Raw genomic sequence first — 22,704 nt, forward strand, 5'->3', positions numbered from 1 at the left:
ATATGTATAGTCTAAAAAGAAATATATTTTTTCTATATGTGAATTCATCCTGGCAATTCTTTAATGTTACTTTAAATTATTTCTTTAAAATTCATTTCTGTTAAAAAAATAAATAAAATACAAACAAATAGTACAAGATTAACTCACATTTTCTGCTGATTTTCCACCAACTAAACAGTATAAATAAAAGAGTTTAGGACAGGTGTTTGGACTTTCTAAACAGATTCTTGAAACATACTGAAAATGGCATTTACATTAATATTTATGATTACTTCAAATTATTGATTACTGTCAAAATAAATGTTATGAAAACTCACATGTTCATTTAATTTTCTTTTCACAATATTTGTAATAGAATTTACTTCATAATTAATGCCAAGTGATATTTCTAAATTGATCATTTCCAAGAGCTTTGATACTGAAAATAAAACCATTTAAATCATAATTTCAAATACAATAAATATTATTAATGTATTAATAAAATAATCATTAACTATGGTGTCCTAAAAATCCATTCTTATACGGAAAATATTATATTTAAAGTTGGAAAGTGGAGGTACTCTCTTTTTTATTGTGCTTGTGTATGATAGAGAATTATTTAGGTAATATTGGACTACTTTTACGTTCTGTGTGTGATAGAGAGTATTGATTAGGAAATATTTGTATTGCCTACTTTTGTACTCGTTATTTTTTGCTTTATTTTTACTAAAATCATATACGTTGAAGTGGAGACAATACAATGACAAGTTAAGGAAAGGCATATGTCAAAACGGCTGCAAGCTGTCAATTTGACTGACATTCATTATCTATTTACTAGCAGATGAGCCCAGCATTGCTCGAACAAAAAGTAGCAATAGCAAAGATTAAGATTATTAGATTATAGCCATTCTTACCCTTTTTCACTGGGTCCAAGAATTACGTCTCCCTCTTCTGAGATTAATTAGAGAATTTTTACGTGGTCTGAAAATATATTTGATTTTCTGCAAAAACATAACAAACTGCATCTAAAATAGTATAGTAAAGCTGAGTTCTTTAAGACAATCCTTAACCCTCTCCCTCTCCCCGTGGGGGGGAATTTTGAAACATCTCTTCTTAGTGTGCATTCTCGTGATGTACCCTAACTGTGTACCAAATTTCAACTTCCAACTCCTAACCATTTGGGTGCTACGCTTAATAATAATTATTATTATTACAGTATGTTGGGTTTAGTAAGTTATACTCAGTTCACACCGGTGGCTGTGTACTATGCCAGACCAGAGTCAAGGCATAGCAACCAAAACAAAACTAAAATTAAATAAGTGTGTCAGTGTCTATATTCAGGAATTTCCTAACAATATGGCATGTATTCAATATAGTGGCCTTCTGTAGTGTTATGTATGTATTTCTATTCAATTGTAATGTTCCCAGGCTTTTGTGTAGTGTGTGTGTGGTACCACATCTGTACAGGAGAGAACAACAGATACAATAAGCACCCTAATCCATCTCCACAGATGCCTTATTTCTTGGGTAAGTTCTGTGTACTTGCTAATTTTTTCAGTGCATGTGTTTTGTACATTGTGAGTGTTTGAAATGGCTAAGTCTATAATGTATGTGATTTTATTGTGTTTGTCAATGAGTGTGATGTCTGGTCTGTTGTGGTAAATTGTTTTATCTGTGATTACGGCTCTGTCATAGTACAGTTTGTGCATGTTGTTTTCCAATACTGTCTGTGGAATGCATTTGTAGTATGGTTCGTGCATGTCTACCAATTTGTGTTTCTTTGCAAGCTCTTGGTGTATTATATTTGCTACTTGATTATGTCTGTGTAAATAATCTGTCTGTGCCAAGAGCTTGCAACCAGAAGTGATGTGTTGTATAGTTTCTGGCATGATGTGACATTTTCTGCATGTCATTTGTGAGTGTTGTATCTTTGAGTATTGTTTTCCGTAGATTTAGTATTTATGACCTGATCCTGTATGGCAATCATGAATCCTTCCGTCTCCCCAAAGAGACATCCCCAATCTAACCAGCTGTTTGACACAGTTTTGTCAACAAAATCTTGGGCCAGGTCATAAGGATGCTGCCATGGAGTGCCTTTTGAGCCCACGATTGCTTGATGATGTCTATGCTTTTTATATGTTGTGTCAAGTCTGTATGATGTGAGTGTAAGTTTAATGGTGTGTTATTTGAGTCTGCTAGAGTTACTGCTTTATGTAATTGTGATGTTTCTTGTTTCCTGTAGAAAAACTCTCTCAGTGACTGTATTTGTTTGTAGTTAATGTTAACTATGTCAATCAGGCCACATCTGCCATCTTTACATGGAAGGGTTAATCTTTCTGTGGCAGATTTAGGGTGATGTTGTTTATGCTTAGTAAGTGTTGTTTTTGTTTTCCTTTGGAGTTGCTCAAGATCTATGTGAGTCCAATGTATAATGCCAAAAGAGTAAGTGAGTACTGGGATGATATATATGTTTATTGCTTTAACTGTGTGTTTTGCATTTAGCTGTGTTCTGAGGATAGCATTTAACCTACTTTGGTATTCTTTAATTAATCTTTGCTTTATTTGTGTATGTTCTGTTAGTTTGGCCTGTTGGAATCCTAAATACTTGTAGAACTCGCCCTCTTCCATGGATTCAATAATGTCTCCATTTCCAAGTGCAAAATCTTCTTTCTTCAGGATTCCTTTTTCTATGTGAAGTCTTTTGCATTTGTCTAAGCCAAACGTCATTTGTATGTCCTTGGTGTATGAATGTGTGATTTGTAGGAGCTGCTGAAGTTGTTTTTGTGTGGATGCATAAAGTTTTATGTCGTCCATGTACTGTACATGAGATGTGACAGCTTAAACTGTGTTGTTTTTTTTCATGTCTGATATTGTATTATTATTATTGTTATTATTATTATTATCAACCATCTCGATTATATATATAGATTATATTCTGTTACCTATAAATCTTACTAGCTTTGCAACTCATTTCTATCGTTATTTTATCTACCCTATTTTNTTATTATTATTATTATCAACCATCTCGATTATATATATAGATTATATTCTGTTACCTATAAATCTTACTAGCTTTGCAACTCATTTCTATCGTTATTTTATCTACCCTATTTTAAAAGGGTAGATAAAATAACGATAGTTCTAGAGTTCAATGCAAGTCTGATAAATGGTCTGTGACTTATGTAAGCAATAATATACAAGATGAATTGATAAATTTGATGGGAAATGAAATTTTAAGCAAAATTGCCAAAATAACAAAAATCGCTAAATATTTTTCGATAATCACCAATTGTACTGTACCCCAGACATAAGTCATATTGAACAGCTCTCATTAACAATAAGAGTTGTCGCTTTTAACTCTATTCAAAATAAATATGAAATTGAACAATTCTTTATTGTTATTTTGAAGCTTGTGATTCAACTGGAGAGGGTTTGACAGAACTTATTCTGACACATTTGGAAAAGTTAGGTTTCGAGTTAAAGTGACTTAGAGGACAAGGCTGTGACAATGAGCTAATATGAAAGGTGTACAAAATAGAATACTTGAAAAATGTCCAAGGACGTTTATGTGCCGTTTGCGTGTCATTCTTTAAACCTAGTTGTGAATGATGCAGCATCTTCTTCTACAGAAACAATAACTTTTTTCTATTATACAAGAACTTTACTCTTTTTTTCTGGTTCTACAAAGCATTGGGAAGTGCTAAAAAAATATGTTTTACAATTAACTCTAAAACCATTGAGTGCTACTAGGTGGTCAAGGAGCGATTTCAACTTTGCAAAATCTATGATGCATTATTCCAAATAAAAATAGATGTCAACAGAGATGCAAAAACTAAAGTTAAAGCAAGAGGGTTAGCAAAAAATATTAAAAAAGTTTATATGCAATGTAATTCTTTGGCATGATATTTTATTTAAAGTAAATTTAGTCTCAAAGCTATTGCAATCTGTAACTATAAATTTGTCAGATTGTCTAAGGATGTTATCATACAAAAAGTGAAAAGTTATAGACAATCTGGATATGATCAGATGAAAATTGCTGCTAATGAGATTGCAAGGAATCTTGAATGCAGTACAGAATTTCCTGCCGAAACTGAAGTTAGAGAGCCAGAAGGAAAGAGTATCAATTTGACTGTGAAGAAGCTGTCGATGAACCCTTTAATAGAAAAGAGTAAATTTAAAATAAACTTTTTCAATTATATTCTGGACATTACCCTTAATTCTCTAAATGAACGATTCACGCTTCTGGAAACCCATAGCAAAAATTTTCAGTTTTTATATGACATTTTAAAACTCAAGGATTTAGATGAAAAAACGCTAGAAAATTATTGTACCAGTCTCCAGTCAATACTTTCGATCAAAAATGAATCAGATATAAATGCAAATGATCTTCAAGAAGAATTGTGTGATATATCCCGAATTCTAGCATATTCTATGAAACCTTTAGATGTTTTAAATAATTTATGCCAAAATAACTTAATTACTTTGTATCTGAATATTGTTGTAGCTCTGAAAATTTTATTAACACTCCCCATCTCTGTAGCTAGTGGGGAAAGAAGTTTTTCCAAATTAAAATTAATAAAACACTACTTAAGAAGTTCAATACGCCAAACAAAACTTAGAAATCTATCATTTATTTCTATTGAATCTACATTAGCTGCTATTCTAAACTACACATCCCTAATTAACAAATTTGCTACAGTTAAAGTTAGAAGAGTAAAACTGTAGTAGATTGCTGTAGTTGATAGTTGATATCAATATTTTATAGTAGTTTATATTTTCAAAATAAAAATAGTATTCATACATTTTGTGCAGATTTTTTTCTTTTTAAATTATAATCAAAAGTTATTTTAAAGAAAAAAAAAATTTAAGGGGCAGCATTTCAAAGACTTGCATTATACTGAGAAAATCTGCTGCATGGCCCTGACTGCATATGAAGAAATTTTACAAAAAATACAGGAAATAGGAAACAACCCAGGTTTTTTTATTTTGGAAAAAACAATGGATTTACTGTACTAAAAAGGTACGGTACATGCTGAACATTCTCATCAGTCTGTTTACATGGGAGCCAGTGCAACCCATGCTCAGGGGCATAGCTACCGTGGAGCAGTTGGAGCAAACTGTTCCAGGTACACATATCATAAGGGCACCAAATTAGTAAAATGAAATAAAAACTTTAAAAACATCTGTAAAAAAATTATAATAAAATTTCAAATTTTCGAACAAAGCACAAGTAATTAATTTATAGAAATTCACTGAACTTTGTAGATTTATTAGTCACACACACCTGGCTTTTAGACAAAATGAATCTCTACAGCAGGCTAAGTATTTTATTGCCTTATTTACTCCTTTCCTGACTAATGATAAAGTGGTTCAATCATAGATGTTGTTAGCAAGAAATCAACAATGCGGTAAATTATTGGCACAAAGTGTTGTGACGTATAGTAGATATAACTTTAACACTTGCTATAAATAATTTACTTTTCTGAGATCATAGGATTACAGATCTTTAAGATGTAGGAACTTCGCAAGGAAACTTTCTAAAAATAATTAAATTATTTTCTTGCTATGATGGTGTTTTAGCAGATCTATTAAAGAAACCCAAAGGCAGTACCAATTACTTGAGTCTGGATATACAAAATGAATTAATTAATTTGATTGCACATGAAATTAATGTCCAAATTAAAAGTGAAATGGAAGAGGCCACTTTCATAACAGTAATAACAGATACAACACAAGATCTATCAAAACTCGATCAGCTAAGTATCATATTCCGTTATGTTTTAATAAAAAAAGATGAAAATAAAAACCTAATTGAGATGCAAATAAAGGAAACGTTTTGTGGATTTTATTCAGGTTACTGATCAAACATCACAAGGATTAGAAACAACAGTTTGAAAATGTATTGAAAATTTCACCAATCTATCAAAATTGCGTCAAGGTTATGACAGGGTTGTGAATATGAGTGGTACCTATTTGGGGTTGCAAGCAAGAATTAAACAACAAAATTCCACTGCCAGATTTGTACATTGCTGTTCTCATAATTGGAATTTAGTGATCAATGACAGTGAAGGTACAAGGTACAAGAAGTCAGTTTTATGAACAGTTAGAAAAATTTTTTGTTTTTTTTCAGTTCTGTTAGGCATTGGGCAATGTTAATGGAAACGAACCAAACCAACTTAGCAAAAACGTTGAAGAGTTTCTCCAACATGATGTCTTCCCGTATTAATGCTCTTGATGCATTACATTCTCATTATTTTGTTGTAATTAAAATATTGACATAATTACCATTAAATAGAAAAAATTATGATAATCAACTTGAAGCTAAAAATTTGATTAATTATTTCAAACAATTTTCAACTATTATTTTGATAATAGTACAAAGTAATATACTCAAACCGATTAATACAGTTTTAAAAATGCTGCAAGATGCTCATGAAGATATAGAGAAATCTGCTGAAATGCTTTCATCACTCCTAACCCAATTTTAGGACTTAAAGAATCATTGGGAGTTTGTTAAAAACAATGCCTTTGAGTTATCATCTATATGGAATATTGAATCTGTTTTTTCCAAAAAAGATTGCATTGTGTGAAAAACTTCTTTGATGAATTACAGATAGATGAGCACATTGAAAACAGTGAACAATGTTTTAAAGTCAGTGTGTTTTATAAAGTAATGGATTCAATAATTAATCAATTAACTATTAGATTGTATCCATTCGAGAATTATGTACACTTTTTAAGTGCTCATCTTGTCACATCATCTGATAAAAATACACTGGAAAGATCAGAATTGTTACAATCAGCATATCCCTCCGACATTTTGCCTAGTTTTGGACCTCAATTGCTTTGATTTAATGTGTTTTAATACTCACTTAAACCTCTATATGCAAAGTTTCCAAACTAATTTTAATTCACGCTGCAGCTTTTTTTTTTTTTTTTAACTTTACCAGTGACAACAGTGACAGCAGAACGAAGTTTTTCAAAACTGAAATTTTCACAAAAGTTTTTCAAAACTGTAATCGAAATCTATCTGTAAGAAGCTGCATGTCACAACAGTGTCATAGCTTTTTGGCAACTATAACAATTGATAAAACAATAGCTTGTGATTTGACTTAGAGGAAGTGATTGATCGATTTGCAAACGAAAAAGCGAAAAAACAACAATTTTGAAGCTTTTTTTTATGTACTATTAGCGAGGTTGCGGCTGAAGTTTTCATCTCGAAAACGTCGAACGTCGAGCGCCACTTACAAGATAGCAGCGCTCAACGTTCACGTTTTAGAGATGAAAACTTCAGCCGCAACCTCGCTATTATGTATTTCTTATAAAACTAAACTTGCATACATTTTGTCAATACAGTTTTTTTTGAATATGTAGTAATTATTATTAGGCATTCCGTACTTAAAAAATTATATTTTGTTTTATTATTATATTTGCATTTATTAAATTAAATATCTTATTACTGAAATGTCTTAAATCTCAAATAAATTATTACTGAGTAAAGTTTTAAATCGAAATAATTAAATATATTTTTTTAAATTAAATTTTCAAAACAGTTCGCGAGACCTCTTCCGAGGAACTAGGGGCAAACCGACTCTACTTGCTCCAGGGTGCTGAATTTGTAGCTATGCCACTGCCCATGCTGTTAAGATTTTATGAATTAGAAAAGATAAATTTCACAACTGTTAAACATGTCTTCAATGATGCATGTGCCAAATTGTGTAACTCTGCCATCTATATATATATATAAACCATTGATCGCGTATTTGTATATCTGTAATCTGTAGGTTGTAACGGTATGCCTAAAACGCCCACTAGGGGAGCCCTAGCGATAATTTTAAATTAACAATAAATTACTTTTATTTGTAATAGGAATTTATTATTTATACCACGGAACGGTATAAATAATTATTATATGCCTTGATTAACCTTGCGTCGCGCATTGACTCACGGGAAATTTGTTGAAGAAATGGCGGATATATTTAATATCGAGATTTACCAGCGAAGGTAAATAAACAAATTAAACTATTTTAAAGTATTTATAGAATGTTTAATAACACTAAATAATTATTTTTAAGTACGTTGTGTCTCCTACCGTACGATTGGACGATAGGACAGAATCAATGTCGAAGTTTTGAGACTTTTACATGAGTACAGAGGAAAGACTTATTACAGCTATGATGAGCTACAAGCTACAGAAACTATTGAATTACCCAATCGAGTAACTGAAAAGCGTATGTGCATCCGGATTACCCCCTCATGACCACTTGAGGCTTGGAATTATCATATGCTGCTGAGGAATCTTAAGACAAAAAGGGGATTGTGTAATGGAACTCGATTAGTCGTGGTGAGTTTGAGAGACCATGTCATCAAAGCTGAAGTGCTTACTGGGTCTGATCAGGACAGATAGTCCTTATATCACGAATTGATTTGACAAGTTATGGATCTGATTACCCATTCACCCTAAAACAAAGACAGTTTCCTGTGAAGGCTTCATTTGCGATGACCATCAATAAGTCACAAGGACATATTCTTGACAAAGTTGGAATTTTTTGTCTGAACCCATTTTTTGGACATGGACAACTTTACGTTGTTTTTTCCAGAGTAAGGAGAGGAACTGATGTGAAGATCAGGATACAGAAAACATCAGAACAGAACAAACTGATTCAGAATAATAATACATTTTTTACCAGAAATTTTGTTTATAGGGAAGTTTTTTGACGGGAGAAATGAAGGAAAGAAAACTAGATTTTTGAAGTATATTAATCTTATTTATTTCAATTACTTTGAATAAACAATATCTTCACTTTCTAATATAGAAATCCTGTACGCTGTTTGTCTATTGATTTATTAACATTAGTTTTTAAGATAAAAGAATTGTATATAATAAATCATCCAATACCTGATGCTGAGAAAAACGTTTATTTAAAGAAACATTAACATTTTCGACCTAATATGATAAGCCATCTTCAGATGCAAGTATTCTCGAACATATTTAACTTAATATTTAAACATCAGAACATTCGAATACTTTTATGTTAAAATCAAAATACTGGATAAAATGACAAATAATAAAATAAAACAAATATACTACACAAACTAATACAATAACAATGTAAATAATGTACTAAAATAAAAATAAAATGAAATACACAAAAAATGTCACTAAGTGTAAGGGCAGGTGTGGACTAAGAATTTTTATGTGGGAATTTGTAAGGAACGCCCACTAGGGAGCTTCCCGGGCTACTAGTTCGATATAAAAAAGTTTGGTTACTTGTAACCAAATACACTTGTAGACCAGGCATCATATATGCTAAATGCATGCTCAAATATAAAGTTGGTGTATCTGAATCTGAGACATGTCACTTGTCTTGCTCGTTGTCCATTGATAAATTTTTTATGCAATAATGCAGACAACATATCTTTTCATTTAAATCTCGTGTATTTTTAAGAATTTCCCAGAAGGAAAGTTAAAGCAAATTTAATTCTTGGAAACATTTTTTGAATTTTCTTGGGATTTGAAAAAACTAAAAAGTTATACAAATACATTTTGAAAATTTGTATAATTTTAATTAAGTCTATAATGAAACTGTAATATATTTTTATGCATGTTATGTATACTGTATATTGGAAGATATTCTAGTATTTATCAATAATACAGAAAAAAGAGGAAAGTATTAAATTTTAATTATACACTGTGTCTAAAATTATACTGATATTGATCATTTTTAAACAATGATTAAAGATTAAAGTGTCCATTGATTCAAAATGGTAATCTATATATATATATATAAAAATAGACGTGTGTGTCCCTATATTTCACTTTTCAGCCAAAACTACACATTGCACATGAATGGTGTTTGTATGTGGTAGTAGCCCCAAGTCTCCATTCGTGCACTATGGTGGTTGCGTCTCGATAGCTATAAGGGTGCGGGAGATATGGGGGCTTAAAGTGGTTGACTTCGAAGATTTTCTATTTCAATTTTAAAAATTTTCTAATTTGAATTGGTTCGATTATAGAATGATTGTAAGCGTTCCAGAAAATTGATCAAATTGAAAATAGTTCATTTGACTGGACGTAAAAATTCTCTAATTAGTCTGGAAACGGGGGACCTAATTCTTGCATATGGGGTTAAAAGTGGTTGACTTCGAAGATGTGTAACAATGGAAGTGTTGAGTAACAAAGGAAGTGTTAATATAAAGCGGCATGCAAGATTTACAGGCGGTTTTTTGCGTTTTTGCGGGAAATCAAACATATTTTTAGACTCGTAAAAATTCTCTAATTAGTCTGGAAACGGGGGACCTAATTCTTGCATTCTGTGAAAACGGATAAGATTGGCTATAATGTAATTATCTTAATCTTCACTATCGTTACTTTTTGCCCAGCAAAGCGGGTCCTTGCAGCTAGTATGATATAAAGTTAAAAAAGAAGAATCATTATTATAAACATTTTCAATTTTATCTCTTTTATAGTAAGAAATTGTAATAAAAAATTAATTCAAACTATTAAAGTGTCAAAAAAATAAATACTGATGATATAATACATTCATAAAATATTTTTCAAAATTACTTACATTCATATGAATCACTAAAATTTGTTTCAAACAATTTTTTCATTTTCTTTTCAATTTCTTTTTTATATTGAAAATAAAAAGTATTTAAAAATAATTCAGCTCCAGTTTCTAAAAATTTAAATATTCAAAATATAAATGCTCAATTTAAAAATTTAAAAAAAGAAAGAAAATTTTATCACTTGCCTGTTTCATATTCTGGTAATAATGAACTGGATAAAAATTGAAATTCTGATTTTAAATAATTTATACTTATATTTTCAGGAATTGAATGTTTCTTGTAGCTACGCAACTGGAAATTTGAATAGAGCATTATAAATTTTGTGTTGATAATGTTATGTTAATCTTGTTGTAAATAATTTTGTATTCTTTTAATTAATTTAATTCAATTAATATATATATCAGTGGTTTTGACCTGGTTTTCACAACATCTTAGAATATTACAATAAGCTGCTAGGAACATCACAGGATATTCTGACATCCAATAATTTATTTTAAATTTAAATAAATTATTGAATTTCATGTCACACAAATCAAAATAAACCAATTGTAATGCAATCCTCAAAAGAAAAGGTTGAAAACCATTGGCATATATGTATTTAAAGCTACATTTTATAAATTTTGGACCACCCTAATTATAGATAATTTAAGCCTTATTCTTTAAAAAATTATATAGAAATATATTTTGATGAACTGTATTAATAATTATAGATAAAGATTTATAGATTTTATTATTAAAACAAATATATAAACAACTTGACAAATTTAAAAAACAGAAGACATGTTTGTTTTAATGGAGCATTATTGTCTTAACTAATATGAATATAATAGTCAATGACACCTTATAATAATTTTTATTGCACTTCGTTCATACACAAGACATTGGCCAGACAAAGGATGATGGCTCTTTCTCAGATATGTTTCATACCCCAAACCCTGAGGCAATGGTGTTCCAATACATAACAGGCATAAAACTTAAAAAACTTAGAAAACAACAGATTCAAGTGTTTTAAGATATTGAATCCATCTTTGAAAATGCAAATATGTACTTGAACTTGTTTTCTAAACTTATTTTAGGTTTTACACTAAAACAAGTATTTCTTCTGTATTAAAGGAGAATAGAAATTCTTAAAAATAAATTTTAAGTAAATATTTATATAAATAAATAAGTTGTAAAATATTTTTTAAGGAAATGATCAAACTAATTGAAATTGAATATATGTATACATTTGTGAGGTGCCAAATGTATATGTATGAGGTCTGAACCCCTCACAAAAACTTTATTTTCAGAAAGGAATTTTGTTAGATAAATACTATACAAAGAAAGAAAAGAAGAAAGAAAAAAAAAATTGTAAGTGTCAGACAACCTGAGTTCATGTGTGAAACTGGGAAGACGAACTTTGGCTTGGATGCTCGTAAATAGGACGAAATTACAACAAACTCGGAGTGCTCTAAAATATTTCGATCAATAAATAATTATCATGAAACTTTTTATAAGAAATTTTTGATAAGTGAGAAAACAAAACTTATAGAAATACAAGTAAAAGTTCCAAGGTTCATTTAAACATCCCATTGTCTGAGATTGAGATTCAATCTTTTTCACAGCCCGATTGGGTCTTGTTCTACCTGGAGACAAAGAAAGGATCAATCGGGCAAAAGAGAGAAGAATTAGGGACCAATTAAAATGTTCAATCCACGGTTAAAATTTATATAAATCCATATCTCAAGGTCATGGTGCTTCTTCTCCACCGTGCTTCTAAAACTAAAACCGTGCTTCTCCATCCTTTCATCTCAAAAACAGCTCTTCTTCCCGAACCATGTATTATCAATGCTTCCAGAACTAAGTGACCCTCTTCATCTAACTTGTCAACAATTCTGCACCAGACCTGGCAACATACAAACTCATAAAGGACTTACAGATTATTGCTCCAGATCACAAAGAACATCTTTGTATAACGAATACTGAAAAATCAACTTGATGTAAGCAACAATTCTTTTGTAACAATAAACGGGAAAATTAATAAAGATGTTTCGAGTCTAAATCCATTGGACCCATAAATGTGATTTATACCTGCAGATCCTTCCTAGGTCCGGTTATCTGACATTAGATATTGGGCGGTGGCACGGATGCCATAAAACTATCAATTGACATCATTGACATATACAAATTGAACTAAGTGGATAATAGAAAGATGATATGAGTGAACTTATCGACAGAACATGATTTATTCAAATCATTTAATTTTATGTGTTACAGATATTAGTAATATTTTAAATGCTTTGGAGTTAATCATATCATTTAATATCCATACATATCAATTAGAACCAACTGAAATAATTTGATCATACTTTTACCTACTAAAGAAAAAAGCAATTCCAAAACTGAACTGCTGTCTCTCAGACAATAAACCAGCAACAGCTCAACTTGCTCAACTTTCCCAGCAACATTTAAAATTTTGGTGATGCCATCTGTTATCATACTTTATTTAAAACATTTTATATTTTTAACTATTATAAAATGGCAAAAAGCTTAATTTTCAGTGTAGGGTTGAGTTTTATAATAAATTGTAAATACTAATAATGAGTAAAATCATCATTACATCTGACCCTACTTGAGATACACACAACCCCCATTATCTCCCCACCCTTGGAACTTTACTCACAAAAATTTAATAGCATCAATCCCCCTAATAAACAAACCTCTGTGCAGAATTTCAGAAATTTTCGACAAAAAGCACAGGAGTTATTAAGCTTCAAAGAAGGTGAACAAAATCGTGTCTTCCACACACACTAACATTCATACATACAGAAAAAAACCCAAAATTTTTTGCATTTATCAACATTTCAAGGAGTTCAGAGTCCAAAAAATGTAAAAATATGGTGGGGGTTTTTTTTGCCAGATTTCCATACTTTCCCTCTTTTATATCAGCTGGGAAAGTAAAGATCAAAAGGATTATCCATTATGAATAAAAAGGGAGATTTTCAATTACATGGCCAGTTTTTTAGCTACTTTTAATTAGAAAGTTAATTGCACCTCTCTGTTATGTATCTACATTGATGTATTTTTGGCAAGCAATTTTTACTTATGTATAAAATAGTTCTCATAGTGAAGAGGACAGGGCTTGCAAAATAATATTTTGACATTTGAAACTTGAGCCCACTAGTGGCCAAGTGCTTAACTCTTTGTATCTTCTCAGAGACTGGTATTGAAATATACAATTACTTTCATGTACTGTATATAATTATGATTTGTGTAACAAATTATGAGAAATTTTACTTCCATTTGATAATGGCAAGTTTAGGTTGTGCAAAACTCCAGTTGGATTTGAGAAGGCTTTACATTGTATACACTTATATAATGTAAAGCCTTCACACTGGTTTTCCTGTCACATGGCATGATGATGTACAAGATCTAGGATCCTACTTGGGCTTCAATTTGAAAAAATTGTAGACCTAAAATTTCTCACTGTCATTCCTTAATTTCAAGAACAGAGTTAGATAGATAAAAGTCAAGACCAGATATGGAAACCTTATGGGCAGGAGATCCTGATTAACTATATACAAACTTTCAATGCAAACTGGAAGCCATGTTATTTCAATTCAAAAATTTTCCCATAAAAGAAGTTAGATGACTGACAAGACTCAATTGCTAAAGGAAAAGTATGATGTATAGGGGCAATACGTTGCTAATTTGAAGGTAGAGATCATATGTTTTAAATTAAATTAAATTTAAATGTTTTAAATTACATTAATTAAAAATATGAGATTCCTAAAAAATGTAAAGCCCTAAGTAAAATTCTAAATTGTCTATACTTAAAATCCCCTCTACTGCTGATGTGTGGTATGTGCATAGCCAATGTTAACTATATGTCAACTGAATATTTTATTGATTTAAGTAATTATGATTTAAAACAATAATTTCTGTCAATGAATTTTAAAAATAAAAAAGTACCCAAAATTTTAAGGAATTTATGAACTTCAGAAAATTTAATATATAAAATATTTAATCATTTTAATATTTTACTTTAACAAGTTCAACATTTCTATATAATTTCATTGTTTATTTAAGTTAAAAATCTTTTCCTTACTTTGAAAACAAATGTTGACTGGACTTTAAAATCTCTTATTAATTCATCTTTATTAATATCTATAAATTGCATTTGAAGTTTTCCCAATGAATTGGAAAATTCATGGGAACATCTTCCTTCTATTAAAAAAAAATGATAAATTTTTAAAATATAAGATTTATATTAAAACATTTTATAATCAAAAAAAGTAAGTGAAAATAATCAAGGATTTATAGTTTAAATTAGAAAGTTAATTGCTCTCCATACCATATAACAGACATGGGCAAATGCAGCTCTTTTTGAGTTACATACGGCTCTAGCTGAAAGTGTTAATTTCTGCTTTTTATTATTATTTTTACAATTCTATTTCCACAATTTTGTGAAAATATGTTTATTAAAAAATTAAATATTTGTTTTATATTATATTTATATTATATAATAAAATTGCGGTGCAGAATAAAGTACAGAACTGCAGTTCCCATGCATTTTGCAAAACCTACATTTCGGCTCCCACTGAACTTTTGCTTGCCCTTCGCTGCCATATAATGATCTAGTGTAACGTTATGATGTAACATATTCTGTCTTAATGTTAAAACCAACATTTTATTCAAAAATTGCCATAAGACAGAATACCTTATATTGTAACATTACATTAGATAGTTTAAAATTACCAGAACCATGTTATGGTTCAGATTATTCTCTCAAATTAGTAAATAATCCATACAGCTTGTCTTAATTATTTTGATGACAAGGGGATGGATACCTTATCTTGAAAAAGCTTCAATGACAAAGGAAGTCATATATTAATGGAATATATATTTATTCGAGAGGAAAGAATTTATAAGATGATGTAAATTAACTATAACTTACTTGCTTCTATCATTTTCCCATTTCGAAAGAGTTGAAGTTGTATATACCAAAAATCAAACTGGTGTTGATTATTAAATTCATAAGTATTTTCTTGATCATACTCAATATTATCTTTGCTATCTATCCAATGTTTTACTAAAATTTTATTTGAAGATAGCGGTTTCTGAAATTTCCATCCAAACATTTCCCTTGCAATACCATCTGCAGATTCAGAGCTAGTAAAAAAACAAAAACAATTGATTTCTATACTTGTTAAAAGGATATAAAAATATTTTTATTTCATACTTATAATGTATCTTTTGATTTCCATATGGTGTTTCTTCTGCAACATTAGTTACATTTTCATTTAAAGAAGTAACCAATGTATAAGCCAACTGTCGTTTAAAATTCCTAATAAATGAGCTATTATCTTCATTTAAGAAAAATATATCTGCAAAATTTCCATTTTCATATTGGAAAAATAGAAATGGTATGTTATATTTTCTATCTTGTTTAGTAAAGTTGTCTGTTCCTGAAAAATAATCTTAAAGTTTATAAAAATAAATAGAGTAAATATATAAGCTTATAAAATTTTTAACTTTACATCTAATTTAAAATTAATACATTTTATATTGATAATCCAATCAGAAAAATTTTATTACAAATTTGGTAATTGCTTAATTATTATAATAAACAAGTAGATAAAACTAGTACAATAATTAAATAACAATCTTCCTATTTAATTGCTAAGATTGCTGCTCTGGCAGCAATATATACAGATGGAAAAGAGTACACACCTTATGTTATTTTTTGCATTTCTCAGGTGTTTATTGTTTCATCAGAATACATTTTTGTCTGAATATATATCATATATACATCTTTCTGTTTGGTTATGTTAGAAAGAAAAAACAAGTATAGTTTTGACAAGAAATTTAAAAAAAGAAGATTCCAATGCATGCTCTTAACCTCCAGTGCAGGGTAATGAGTATGCAACTTATCGCTTAAGAGTACACACTAATAGCTATAACAAATGAAACAACCTATGCTTTCATAGTCTGAACACTGCTCATGCTACCACTGTGCACATTGTCCATATTATACCCAGCCATCATCAAAAGATTCTTTGCAGCCAGGACAGAAAATATCATTAGGCCTACCAACTTGCAAAGTGGAAGATTGCTGGTCATTTTTCATGAATTCAAGTCTATTATTATCTTTTTTATTTTTCAGTTTTCTCCTTTTCCTTTTGCTTTAATATGGTCCTGAAAGAATCTCTAACTTGAGTACTGTGCAGCACTACTACGAGTACTCTTACCCTCCTAAACAAAATTCCATAAACTTGCAGATAGAATGCAACTCCAGACAAAGACCAACATAAAAGATACCCCATACTTTGGCTTCAACCTATCTGTATCCCTTCACACACTTTACTTTCACAATCCAGGCAACAAAACTGAGAAAGCTTGTGGCCTAACTTTGCAAAATTAATTCCAGAAACACAAAAAAAAATGCAGTGTGTAGCGTCTGTGTAATCCAAAACGAGTTGGTAGACGAACGCAGACGCTACACACTGCATTCAAGATACAGCAACCACGTCCTCTACACAAAAAAAAATGTTTACTAAGATATGAATATCCTGGCGACTCACAGACCAAGAAAAGTTAGCTTTGACACACTTTGCCATCAACAGTAAAATGTGTGTACAAGAAACTCTTCAGTTAATGTTGCCAAATTTGAGAGACATGCAATGTATACTCTTAACCTTCTCTCCCCTATATTTATCTGTCTAAGTATCTACATATCTATTTCTTTGATTTGTTTTTGAAACCATTTTTCAACTCAATTAATAAAGATATTTGATGAAAAACTTGCCATGTGTCTTTGGAATAAAACACAATATTAATGTTTATTACGCCAGAATATATATTTCTTATTTATGTATCTATTTAAGGATGATAAATTTGTTACATTGTTTACTGAAGATGTCTTATAACTTAATTGTCAATGTCAGATGAAAAGCAATTATGATTGAAAATAATTAATTTCTATTGGAAGAATATTTGGATCAAATATGTAAATAATAAAATTGAGTAATATTGGCAAATGGATAAATTTATTGTTTATATTTTCATATCATATGTGAAACAAAAAAGGAAAAATTTTTCCTTCTGGTTAAGTTTTTTTTTTTTTAACTCTTTCTGTCCTTTCTGCACTAAAAGGGCTCTTTTAGCAAGCCCATTATAGATTTGGCCAGACCAAACTCATAATGAGTGGCTGAGTAGTGAGGAATGGAGTCCAACATATCTGGACAGACAGCCATCTGAAAAATTCCTGAGGCTTTTTTGACCCATCTGGATTCAATCCTGGATCCCATCAAGATGGCAGCAGTAGGTTGACCAGTGACCTAGGTTATCTGGCCATCATTCTGGTTAAGTTGTACAGCAGTAAAAACATGAAAAGTTTAAAGTTTTAGAATTTAAAATTTTCTATTTTATTTATTCTAACTCTATTCTAAATTCAGATTTTCTATACCATCATAATTATTCTCTATTTGTTTAATGAACTCATAACAAAATTATAGATTATAAATTTTATATATAAAGAATACAAATTTATCAAATTTAAACTACTAATTTTTATAATCATAATAGCAATCATAATTATATATATTGTTACATGACACATGCTTGCTTCCGGACATTCCTATTAATTCGTAAATCTTCTATAAGCAACTTTTTTTTATGGTAGTAGATGTAAAGAACATCATTTACAGGTCATACCTGCCACAAATACTTCAGTAATTAATTAAGACAATGGATTATCACAATTGTAAAAATCCAGCGAGTTGAGTAACTTTCCCGGCAACATTTAAACAATAGAAAATAATAGACTCAAAGAAAAAGAAAAAAAACATTGAACATTCGCACCAGTAGTACCTTATAAACTTACTAATAAAAATGATAAATTATCATTTTATAATCATTCTGTGATTGATTTGTAACCAAGCATCAATACATTATGCTGTAAGTCGACTACAGTTTCGTCCATTACTTATGAAACTATACATTATTTACATTACGTACTGTACTATACATATTTTACAAGTAGTAGTGGATTAAGACGGATTTTTACTTTTCCAGCTGTTACCGGTATAACAGTGGGAAAGTATGGCGATCCGGCAAAAAATGACCGTCCAGATTTTTACATTTTTGGACTTAGAACACTTTGAAACGTCGAGAAATGCAAAAAATTTCAAGGGCAATTTCTGTTTGTATTGATGTGTGTGTTTATGGGGCACGATTTTGAAGCCTGTTTGAAGCTTAATAATTCTTGTGCTTTTCGTCGAAAATTCCTAAAATTTTGCACAAAGCTTTGTTTATTAGGGGGATTGATGCTATTAAATTTTGGTGAGTGAAGGTCGAGGGGTGGGGAGATAATGGAGGTCGTGTGTATCTCACGCAAGGTCGGACTTAATGACTTTACTCGTTATTAGCATTTACAATTTTTTTTTTTATATAAAACTCATTCTTTCCCTCGAAATTAAGCTTTTTGCCATTTTATAATAGTTAAAAATATAAAAAGTTTTTAAATAAAATATGATAACAGATGGTGCCACCAAAATTTTAAATGTCGCCGGGAAAGTTGAGAAACTCGTTGCCGGTTTATTTTTCTGTATGTATGGATATTGTGTTAGTGTGTGGATGACACGATTTTGCTCACCACTGTGAAGCTTAATATGTCCTGTGTCCTTTGTCGAAAATTTCTGAAATTTTGCAGGGATGTTTGTGTATTAGGAAAATCGATGCTATTAAATTTGGGGTGTGAAAGGTCGAAGGGTAGAGAGATAGGGGAAGTGTCATGTGTCATATCTAGAGTAGGGTCGGACTTGATGACGATTTTACTCGTTATTAACATTTACAATTTTTTTTGAAATAAAATATCATAAAAGATGGCATCACGCACAGTTTTAAGACCGAAACTGACGCGACTGGAATCATACAGCCTAGATAAGTGATGTAGAATCATATCTGTCTTAAGCATGATAAAATATGAAATTCGAATTTGTCTGATCTGAATTCCATAATTTATCATAGTAAGTTGAAAAAAAAATTAAGGCATCGAATCAGTGATTTGTTTTTGGTTCCCATGTATTGAATTCCACCAGTTTTCAAAATAATTTTTTAATCCCATTTTTGTATCGATGTTTGTATCGATCGTTTAAGAAATGATTTCCGCAAAAATCGATGTATAGATTTTCGATGTATTGATTTTCATAGAAATTGCTGAAGTCATGACACTAGAGGAAAATAAAAATAACAAAATATTTTAAAATGAAAAAGGCTATTATGCCTAATATATAAAGAAAACATTGTCCTAAGTAAAATAAAACAAACATATTGTCAATCGGTACATTTGCAACCTGGAAGGGAGCCTTTCTTAACAGTGTATTAATTAATAGAATTAACGGTTTGATGACATTAGCAGTAAGGAGTAGTTCGGGTGAACTGACCAATTCCCTGGGAAAATAATGAACTCCTGACTTCACCTGGAGGAAGAACGTGTTACAAACAGACCTGATGTCAATGCGTAAAACCTGAGATGATTTACAGAGTGGAAATTTGATGTGTTTATTTTTTGCGTTTTCGGATCAAATTACATTAAAATAAATAAAGCAACGCACTTTCGTCAATCCAGAAGTATTTTATAGCGTTAGATAGGGAACAAAACACAGAATTTAAATGTGAGATCATAGTTTTTGATGCGATGCACACAATTTCATAATTGTAAATTACGAGGGTAGGCTGAAAAGTAATGCACACATGCTTATAGAACACGAACAAAAACAAATATCAAGATCGAGGTAAAAGTACATTAAAGTACAGTTCTTAAGCTTCAAAATCATATATTTATTTTTCAACATAGTCACCGTTAAGGCTAACACATTTCTCCCAACGTGTAACAAGTTTTTTCATTCCGTCACTGAAAAATTCTTCCGACTTGTCTCGAATCTAGGTCTTGGTAGCTGCCTTCACCTCATCGTCCAAGGTGTAATGATTACCCTTGAGGTTTCTCTTGAGTAGAGGGAAAAAAATAAAAATCGCAAGGCACAAGATCGAGGGAATAAGGAGGGCATGGAATCGGTTCAAACTTCAGGTTTCACAGAGCCTCTCCAGTTGCGCACTAGGTGTGTGGACGAGCATTGTCATGTTTCAAGATTATTGGCGCCAGGCTGCCTCTAACACAACAAATAATCAATTGGCGCCAATAATCTTGAAACATGACAATGCTCGTCCACACACCTAGTGCGCAACTGGAGAGGCTCTGTGAAACCTGAAGTTTGAACCGATTCCATGCCCTCCTTATTCCCTCGATCTTGTGCCTTGCGATTTTTATTTTTTTCCCTCTACTCAAGAGAAACCTCAAGGGTAATCATTACACCTTGGACGATGAGGTGAAGGCAGCTACCAAGACCTAGATTCGAGACAAGTCGGAAGAATTTTTCAGTGACGGAATGAAAAAACTTGTTACACGTTGGGAGAAATGTGTTAGCCTTAACGGTGACTATGTTGAAAAATAAATATATGATTTTGAAGCTTAAGAACTGTACTTTAATGTACTTTTACCTCGATCTTGATATTTGTTTTTGTTCGTGTTCTATAAGCATGTGTGCATTACTTTTCAGCCTACCCTTGTAATATCGTGGCATCAAGGTCATGCCACTCTACCACTGCGAAATAAAAAAATTATGCGACTCCGCTAGAGTTTAAGCCAGGCATGGCCAACATACGGCCCGTCTAATGAATTTATGTGGCCCGCGATTAATCTTTCAACATTAGCTACTCAAATCCGAATAGCGCGGTGAAAAATTCTGACGCCTGAAAAAAGGTCAATGACTCACCGTGCGTTTACAGTTAACCCTCCATTGCAAATCTCTTAAGTACAGCATAGAATGCTGGTAAAGCATGATAATGCGAAAAATGTATCTGTAATCTCTAGGTACAATTTAGTCTCTACGGGGTGACACCACAATGAGATCTCGCACCACCTCAAAATCTTCCTAGGGCAACCTCTGGTTTGGCCTGTGAAAAAAGTTCTCTTTCCAATTCGGCCCGGGGGCCAAAACTGTTGGCCACCCCTGGTTTAAGCGCTCAGAACGTAAAAGAATGGGTTATTACATCAAATTGTAAAAGTAAATCTTCGGATGTTAGATTATTCAGATTTCCTGCAAATAAGCAAAGGAAAAGCAATATGAATGTAGAACTGCAGACGGGATAAATGACAGCGAACTGGACATTCTAAACTGAGTACAATTACAGATGCCAATGACACTGTTGACACCTTAACAGACCTTTACATGCAAAGCATGTCCATAGGAGCAAAAAAATCAAAGGAATCATACCTCTACATGTGACCCTTTGCGAGATATAGTCCTCCGAAATCATCCTCACGCGATCGGGAATCGCGATGACCGCGCGCTCCGCTAAGACTATCGTATTTAACTATTTAGCCCACACGACTATGCCAGCTAAGAGTATACTTGACTGTTCGTGGAGTATTTGATAATATAATTTTAGGGGATGTGGGGCTTGCCCCACGCGGACACTGAGGTACGAGAGATAGCGAGCACCGAGGCGTACGACTACATGCTGATCGTCGGTCAAGGCTCGCTATCGCTTGCCTTGTCTGACGCAGAGTATGGAGAATAGGCATTAGTAGAGGTTCAAGGAAAATACTGATTTTGGTCAGTAGAAGTTAATGCATTTATTTGTTACAGACACTGATCACCGTGCCTATGTTATGGACAAACTGATTAATCGGGCATTATGAATAATGACCAAATAGGGCGGGCAGTGTGATAAATATTGATTAATTTATCAAATTGACCGGTCATTATGAATACTGCTATCACCTAGTCGGGCAAAGTGATAATACAGTAGAACCTCGAAAACTCGGCCTAATGTGGGCCGAAGGGTGGCCGAGTTTGTGAAAATACCGGGTTATTGGGAATGGGGTTAAAAAAGGATAAGTATGCGTATTTCCTCAGAAAATATTGTACTGTACTTGTATGTATTGTTTGCTTGAGAATACAACAAGGAATAAACTGCCCAAATACCCTTAAACAAAGGAAAAGTACGTACTTTATGAAGGCATAGAGCCTTTACTACATGAAAATGAAAATTAATGAATACACTGTGTACAGTAATTTACCTGATAAGACAGACCTCAGAAAAATACTTTAT

At 31.5% G+C, this 22,704-nt stretch overlaps 2 protein-coding genes across 2 annotated transcripts in view; both read right to left on the bottom strand.

Annotated features, from left to right (window-relative positions):
- Positions 1–10,593, bottom strand: part of LOC111635912 — a 40,381-nt gene extending 29,788 nt beyond the window's left edge. Inside the window, exons 1-3 of the mRNA XM_023381049.1 lie at positions 10,551–10,593; positions 318–418; positions 148–237 (exon numbers count right to left, since the gene is read on the bottom strand). Of these exons, the coding sequence (XP_023236817.1) occupies positions 148–237; positions 318–418; positions 10,551–10,593 (234 nt within the window). The remainder of the gene's footprint in view (positions 1–147; positions 238–317; positions 419–10,550) is intronic.
- A 132-nt stretch (positions 10,594–10,725) lies between these two features.
- Positions 10,726–22,704, bottom strand: part of LOC111635910 — an 18,815-nt gene continuing 6,836 nt past the window's right edge. Inside the window, exons 2-5 of the mRNA XM_023381048.1 lie at positions 15,770–15,995; positions 15,485–15,699; positions 14,636–14,754; positions 10,726–10,839 (exon numbers count right to left, since the gene is read on the bottom strand). Of these exons, the coding sequence (XP_023236816.1) occupies positions 10,726–10,839; positions 14,636–14,754; positions 15,485–15,668 (417 nt within the window). The 5' untranslated portion in view covers positions 15,669–15,699; positions 15,770–15,995. The remainder of the gene's footprint in view (positions 10,840–14,635; positions 14,755–15,484; positions 15,700–15,769; positions 15,996–22,704) is intronic.

This window comes from Centruroides sculpturatus, unplaced genomic scaffold, assembly GCF_000671375.1.
Source record: "Centruroides sculpturatus isolate CEXI.00-Female unplaced genomic scaffold, Cexi_2.0 scaffold864, whole genome shotgun sequence".
NCBI classification, from domain to species: domain Eukaryota; kingdom Metazoa; phylum Arthropoda; class Arachnida; order Scorpiones; family Buthidae; genus Centruroides; species Centruroides sculpturatus.